The following is an 8,014-nucleotide window of genomic DNA, read 5'->3' as shown; positions in this document are numbered from 1 at the left end:
TGAGTGAACCCAGCTGGGATTGCACAGAGCTCCATTATAAACGGTGCACAGCTCTGTGTCGTCTGTCGGCGTGGGATGCTGCTGCTGCTGCTGGGGTGAGTGGAGTATGGGTCACGGCGACCTGAGGGGGATTCCCAGGGAAGACATTTCTCTCTCAGAATTCACAGGTAGCCAGCAATTGGTGCTTGAGAAACCCTGTGCAACTTAGGTGTGATGGAAAAGAGAATAGGTCTGTTATCCTTTCTGCTCTGCACAGACATTAAACATTCCAGGGCCTTGCCACAGGAGATGAGTTTCCTCCCATATCATGGGCCAAAATGTCCCTGTATGTTGTGCCCCTGCAGCTGATGGCCTCCAGCCCCAAGGTGGCTGCATTTCAGTGGCACAGTGGATCCTCAGGATTAAAGGTATTGGTAGATATACAAGACAAAGGCCTAATTCTGATGCTGTGGCCCATACGTTGGCCAGTCACCACTGAGGAAAAAATCTTGTTGGAGTAAGAACTAAGTAAAGACTTCAGGAGGCAGCTGTGTGTTAATGCACAGAGACTCTCACCTCCTCCTATTGCATTTCAGAGCTCTGGCTGTTAACAGGGTGGCTGTTACCTGACTTATATATTGGAAAACATGGAGGTCCTCGGGCTTCTAACTAGAATAATTATAAATAATGTCAACGTAGAGAAGACATCTTCTCTCCTAGCTTTATTCCAGAAGTTGCTTGATCTGTTCTGTCTGAACTTTTTTTAAAAAAAGGTTAAGCCAGAAGCAGATGCCCACCATGATACATTTCAGGCCAAACACTTAATGTTTGGCAAACTTATAAGCATCTGAAAATGAGGACTTCTAATTCCACGTGTCAGACACCCTACACTAAGGCGGTGCCACCAGCACCACCTACAATGCCCAGTCCATTTGTGAAACCCATTCAGCGACACTGAAACGGTCATTGTAATTCAATGTTCCCTTACACTTGTGTTATGAGACACAGTAAATATACATTCCTGACATACTTTCTTTATGGATAGATTCATAGTGTTTAAAGACGTAAGGGACCATTTGATCATCCATTCCGACCTCCTGAATAACACAGGCCATTAAATTTCACCCAGTTACCCATTTACTGAGATGCACAATTTGTGTTTGACAAAGGCGCTGTCTACACTAGAATTTCATATCATAGAATCATAGAGCCACATGGTGAGAGGGGATCGCAAGGGTCGTGTAGTCTAACCCTCTGCTAAAATTCAGGATTTGTTGCATGTAAACCATTCAGGACAGATGGCTATCCTGCCTCCTTTGGAAAACCTACAGAGAAGGAGCTTCTACAACCTCCCAAGGCATGTATCCTGGTGTCCTACTGTTCTCAGAGTTAGGAAGTTCCTCCTGATATTTAATCTAAATCTGCTGTGCTGTAGTTTGAATGCATTGCCCTCTGCAGGAAGAGAGAACAACTTTTCTCCTTCTTTTTTATGGCAGCCTTTCAAGTATTACATAAGAAGATAAGAACGTAAGAATGGCCATACGGGGTGAGAGCAAAGGTCCATCTAGCCCAGTATTCTGTCTTCTGACAGTGGTCACTTCCAGGTGCCCCAGAGGGAATGAACAGAACAGGGAATCATCAAGTGATCCATACCCTGTCGCCTGTTCCCAGCTTCTGGAAAACAGAGGCTAGGGGCACCATCCCTGCCCATCATGGGTAATAGCCATTGATGGACCTATTTGAAGACTGTTATCATATCCACCCTTAACCTCCTATATTCCAAAATAAAACATACCAAGTTCCTTCAGCCTTTGCTTGTATGCCTTATATTCCATCCCTTGGATCATCTTTGTCACTCACCTCTGGACCTTTTCCAGTTTCTCTGAATCCTTCGTGTACATTGTTGACCAAAATTGGACACAGTATCCAGCTGAGGCCTCCAGTTGAGATCTAACCAGTGCCAAGTTGAGTTGTACTATCACCCACCATGACTTGCATGCTATGTCTCCACTAATGCAACCTAATATTGTATTTTCTTTTTTTGCAATAGCAAAAAAATCCACACCCATAAAAGATACAGTTATATCAGCCTAACCCCAGTGTAGACAGCATGAGGTTGATGGAAGAATTCTTCCATTGATCTAGCTACCACCTCTCAGGGAGATGAATTACCTGTGCTGATGAGAGAACCCCTTCTGTCAGTGTAAGTAGTGTCTACACTGAAGTGCTACAGCAGCCCCACTGTAGCGGTTTAAGTGTAGACAAGCCCTCAAGCAGATCTTCCAGAAAAGCATCAAACCTGGACCTGCAGACATGTGGAGTTGGAGAATCCACCATTTCCTTTTGCAGCATGTTCCAATGGTTAACCACCATTAGTGCTAATTATTTGGCCTTTATATCCAACTGGGATTTGTCTGGCTTCAGCTTCCAGCCATTAGACCTTGATCTGTCTTTTGTCCTAAATTTCAGAGCCTATTATTACCAACGGTTTTCTCCCCATGAAAATCTCCACTTGTCTTTTTGATAAGATAAATAGATGAAGCTCTTTATGTCTCTCACTGTCTGACATTTTCTCCAAACTTCAATCTTTTTTGTGGCTCCTTTCTGAACCCTCTCCAATTTCTCAACATCCTTTTTGAAGTGTGGATCCCAGGACTGGACACAGTTGGTTTCACCAATGCCATGTGCAGAAGTAAAATCCTTCCTCTGCTCCAACTCACCACTCCCCTGTTTATGCATCTAAGGGTCGCATCATCCCTTTTGGCCACGGTATCACACTGGGAACACACGATGAGGTGGTTGTCCACAATGACCCCTACATCCTTTTCAGGGTCACATCTTTCAAGAACATAGTACCCTAGTCTTTGGGTCAGGCCTGCGTACCTTGTTCTGAGAGGATAACTTTGCATTTGACTTTGTTAGAACCTTCCACTCACATTTTGAGTAAACAGGTGAATGGGAACCTCCCCAGAGCATGGAATCTCTAGCCTGGCTTTGTTTGCATTAAGGCTATGTCTAGACTGGCTGAGATTTTCTGCTGAAAGTTTAGTGGAATGTACATGAAGTTCAGGATGGCTTTGCAGAAATGGGCTTCCCCAATTGCGAAGGTGCATTAGAGGTCACACATATTCCAGTTTTGGCACTGGGCCATCTTCCGATTCATTCTTCTCCGTGGTGTTGCAGGAGCTCATGGATCATCAACACACACATTTTCTTGGGAAATGGAGGTACCAGGAGAGGGCTGAATTTTGGAGCTGAGCGTAAGTCCAGCTGTCATTTGAAAAGCTGTCTGTGGGGGTGGAGTGTAGGGGAAAGCGTGAAATCCCAGAAATGGGAAATGGATGTGTGGGTACAGTCTGGAGAGGGCATGGGAAAGAGCTCTGAATGTGCTGAAGGGGAAGGCAGACATGGGCCTGCTTAGTCTGGAGGGTTACGAGGGACTACAGCATGTCGGTTTGCTGCTCCAAAACTTTTATCCACCTCTCCATTGCATCCCTAGTGTATGCTTCATTTTCTATAGTTTCCTTCTTGTCGCTTTCCCTCCACTGCCTTCATTCTGTCTTTTCTGCATCAGGGTACTGCAGCACCTCCCGGAACATATCTGCCTTGCTCCAACTTGAGCGCTTTCTTATCTGACAGAGATGCTCGGCCGGAGTGGAGGGGGGTGCCTCCTTTCAAGGACATATATGGTGAAGCACAAGTAACAATAAACAGAAGCATTATTGTTAAGTACATGTACCGTATTGAAATGCTACATTAAAATACACCACTGGTAACACACCAATCACTTTTTGGTTGACCCTTCACAAGCACACATGCCGGTGAACACTGCAGCCATACAGATTAACATGGCTGCTACTCTGAAAACTGCAACCATGGTGAGTGTACCCTGGGTTGGGGGACATTGTGCGGAGGAGAAAAGCAATAGGAAAGGGGTCACGGGAAACTCATGGCGGACAGTACTCCAAAGTTTCCCACCCTTTTCCACAGGCAGTGGTCATTGTGGCAGATATGTCTCTCGTGAGGGTAAGCAAGGATTCATCTACTACATGCTTGCAGCTTCTGCCCCAGTCTTTATACCGCTCGCCTGTGTGCCTCTTTGGTACTTGCCCAAGCAATTGCAGAATGGGGCGGGAAAGTGTCCCTCAATGGGGGAAGGAACAAAGCAGCTCTACCAAGGAATCTCTCACAGAGAACTGCAGAGTTCCTGCAGAAAAGTTTTCTAGAGATCTCTGTGGAGAATTCCCATGAATTTTTGGTGTGCATCAATACCATGTTCCACGGTAGTGCTTAGCTGCATGGAGAAATGCCTAGAACACAGAAACACAGCCAGCTTTGTGCATTTCTCTTCCCTCAACCCACCTCTGCACTTCACTGAACAAAACCACTTACCAGAGGTCTCCTCTCCTGCTTCTGGCTTGACTTATTGTGACTGCCGAGACTGGTTGGACACCTCCAGAGTGGAGAACAGCTCCTCACTGGACAGAGCACCAGGCGACCTTGGCATGGCTTCCACTTCTTCTTCTGCCTCCCCCTCTTTATGAATGACTTCCTCCTCTGGGTTAGCTCCAGTTTCTGTCAGCTGCAGCCCACGGAAGTATCCACATGGGTCTTGGCCATTGTTGTGGGGTCACCACTGAGGATAGCATTCAAGTTCTTATAAAAATGGCAGGTCTGGGGATCAGCATCAGAGGGACCATTTGCCTCCCCTGCCTTCTGGCAAATGTGCCTCAGCTCCTGCCCCTTTGCTGTGCACTGCAGTGTGTCCTGATCACAGCTCTTTTCTCACAAGCTGCGTGAAATCTGCCCATAGGTATCAAACTTCCTGCAGCTGGAGCGCAGCTGGCACTGCACAATCTCCTCTCCCAAAATACTTAGGAGATCCAGCAGCTCTGCAGTGGTCCAAGTGGGAGAGCGTTTCCTGGGTGGAGCAGCCATGGCCACCTGGGAAAACGTGATGTAAACTGTCCATGCCGAGCAAACAGGAAGGGGAATTTCTAAATTCCTGGGCCTTTAAAGGAGGAGTTCAAACCTCTGACAACAGTGGTCAGGATGGCCATTGTGGGACACCTTCCAAAGGCCTATTGCTTTGATAAAATCAATTGCAAGTGTATACACTGGCACGTCAGTGACAAAACTTTTGTGTAAAAAGCCTTACAACTCTTCTCAAGGTAGTTTTATTGTGTCACTGAAACAGCCGAGTTCCGCCGTCAAAAGTGGCTTTGCAGAGTGTCCTCCTCCACTGTTGCTGCCTTTTGGTGAAAAAACTTGGCAGTGTAAAAAAGGCCTAAGGAACAAGGATTGATAACCAGTATCCACACTCATGTTTCCTGCTGGTGTCTATTAAGGTTTCCCACACCATGATGTGTAGGAATTATTGTAGCAAGAAGCACCATAATATATGCAATTGGCATTAGTGGGGATAGTTCTTCATAATTCTTATCTCTGAATAAGGAAAATGTCATTTTTCAATGTGTGAAAATCAACCAATTTGCTTCATCCATCAGAATATCCCCCAGTAGTGCATGTAGTGTCTCATATTAACACTGTCTCTCCATCTAGGCATTTGTAATGAGACCATCACCCTAGGCCTGGACATATACAGGAAGTTGGGGGAACATATGGTATACGCAGAAGATATCGGTCTGCCTCAGAGTTGGACACCTTCTCCCCTACTCCATGCCAGATTCCAACACAACTCACTTCACCAACCCCTCCACCTTCATCCTGCTGGGCATTCCTGGCCTGGAGGCGGCCCACGTCTGGATCTCCATCCCCTTCTGTACCATGTATGCCATAGCTGTCTTGGGGAACTTCGCCATTCTATTCATTGTGAAAAGCGAGCCGAGCCTGCATGGGCCCATGTACTATTTCCTCTGCATGCTAGCTGTCACCGACCTGGTCCTGTCTACGTCCATCCTGCCCAAAACCCTGAGCATCTTCTGGTTCAATTTGAGGGAAATAGATTTCAATGCCTGCCTCACCCAGCTGTACTTCATTTACTGCTTCTCATGGATGGAGTCTGGGATCTTTGTGGCCATGGCTTTTGATCGCTACGTGGCCATCTGCAATCCCCTGAGTCATTCCACTATCCTGACAAACCCCGTGGTGGCCAAGATTGGCCTGGCCGTGCTGCTGCGTGGTGGCATGCTCATACTGCCGTATCCCTTACTGGCGAGGCGGTGGCCATATTGCAAAACCAACATCATCCCCCACTCGTACTGTGAGCACATAGCTGTGGTGAAATTGGCCTGTGCAGACATCCGCATCAGCAGTTACTACAGCCTCTCTGTGGCATTCTTTTTTTTTGGTCTGGATGTCTTTTTTATCATCATGTCCTATACCCAGATCCTCAGGACCATCTTCAGCCTCCCCACAAAGGACGCCCGGCGCAAGACTTTTGAGACTTGCAGCTCGCACCTCTGTGTCATCTTAGCCTTTTACATCCCAACTCTCTTCTCCGCCCTCATGCACCGGTTTGGCCACAATGTGCCCCTGCATTTACACATTCTCATTGCCAACATGTACCTCCTTGTGCCCCCCATGCTAAACCCCATCATCTACGGGGTGAGGACTAAACAGATCCGGGACAGGCTGCTCTGGCTCATTACTCATAAAGGGGCCTAAATTTTTCTCCTGGTGCTCTGGCTCTCTCACTAAGCTCCGAGCAGAGCTGGCTGCTGACATGGTGCTGGGCCCTCTTCCCGGAATCACTGACTGCACAGTCAAAGTGACATTAATCCTTTCCTGGCCTTACTGTGCTGTTTCAGTGGGACAAACTGGGGCATCGGTCTACATAGAACTCATTAAGTCATGGAGTTTCCTCCTTTCTAATTTTAAGTAACAGGACCCCTGTGGTGCTGCCCACTTCTTTCACCAAGGTCCCGCCCCTGTTGCTCACTCCTCTCCTCCCCTCCGCCTATCACTCACTGGATCATTACCACCTCCCATCAACCTTGATGCATGTGCACTTCCAGGGGCTAGTTAGGCTCTTGAAATCTTATGTTTTTAACAGATAACTTAGCAATTAGCTGACAGGAATACTGTATCACATTCCTATATACAAGTAATACAATTAAATTAATAATCCACTCACTCAGGTCTCATACGAAGATGTTCTGACATCTTTTGGCTGGTCACTTAAGGACACTGGTTAGGTTTAAACATTTCATGTATCTTCTTACTTTCTTACTAACTCTACAGAGAGAGAGAGAGACTCCATCAGGCCTTCTGGGAGGGGAGTGGGGTCTGGGAGGGGAGTGGGGTACAGTGGGCTAAGGCAAGGGGGCAGATACACCTGGGGTCCATATAACATCAGATTGGCCATACTGGGTAAGATGAATGGTCTATCTAGCCCTGTATCCTACCTCACAACAGTGCACAATACCAGGTGCTTCAGAGGGAATGAACAGAACTGGAAAATTCTGAGTGATCCGTCCCCTATTGTACTGTCTCAGCTTCTGGCAAACAGAGGCCAGGGGCACACAGAACATGGCGTTGGCTTCCTGGCTAATAACTATTGATGGACCTACCTTTCATTCACTTCTCTAGTTCTTATTGGAACCCTGTTATAGTTTTGACCTTCACAACATCTCCTGGAAAAGAGTTCCACAGGTCAACGGTGAAGAAATACTTCCTTTGTTTGCTTTAAATCTGTTGCCTATTAATTCATTTGGCTGACCCCTAGTTCTTGTGTTATTTGAAGGAGTAAATAACACTTCCTGACTGAACTTTTCCAAACCATTCATGGTTTTATTTACACTCTCATGTCCCCCCTTAGTCGTCTCTTTTCAAAACCGAAAAGTCCCAGTCATTTTAATCTCTCCTCATATGGAATATCGATTTGGGTCTATTGGCCTGCAGTTGCATAGACCTTTCTAATGCGGTGTCATAACTAATAACTCATGTTTGATTAGATGAATCATCTGTATCCTTATATCTTTTGGCTTTTCCTGTACTCTTTGCTCACACTGCTTGTGCTAAGGGGCAGGAAGCTGGGGTGGAGGCACTTGTGAACAAAGAGGTTGGTCATTAA

At 46.5% G+C, this 8,014-nt stretch overlaps 1 protein-coding gene across 1 annotated transcript; it reads left to right on the top strand.

Annotated features, from left to right (window-relative positions):
• The first annotated feature begins 5,658 nt into the window (after nucleotides 1-5,658).
• Nucleotides 5,659-6,606, top strand: LOC141997705 (olfactory receptor 52M1-like). Its single transcript, XM_074970159.1, has one exon. It carries the CDS (start codon nucleotides 5,659-5,661, stop codon nucleotides 6,604-6,606), a length of 948 nt encoding a protein of 315 aa, XP_074826260.1.
• Nucleotides 6,607-8,014: the final 1,408 nt, after the last annotated feature.

Source organism: Natator depressus, chromosome 1 (genome assembly GCF_965152275.1).
Source record: "Natator depressus isolate rNatDep1 chromosome 1, rNatDep2.hap1, whole genome shotgun sequence".
NCBI lineage: Eukaryota > Metazoa > Chordata > Testudines > Cheloniidae > Natator > Natator depressus.
Note: the sequence above shows the minus strand (reverse complement) of the source record. Positions and strands in the feature narration are given on the sequence as shown.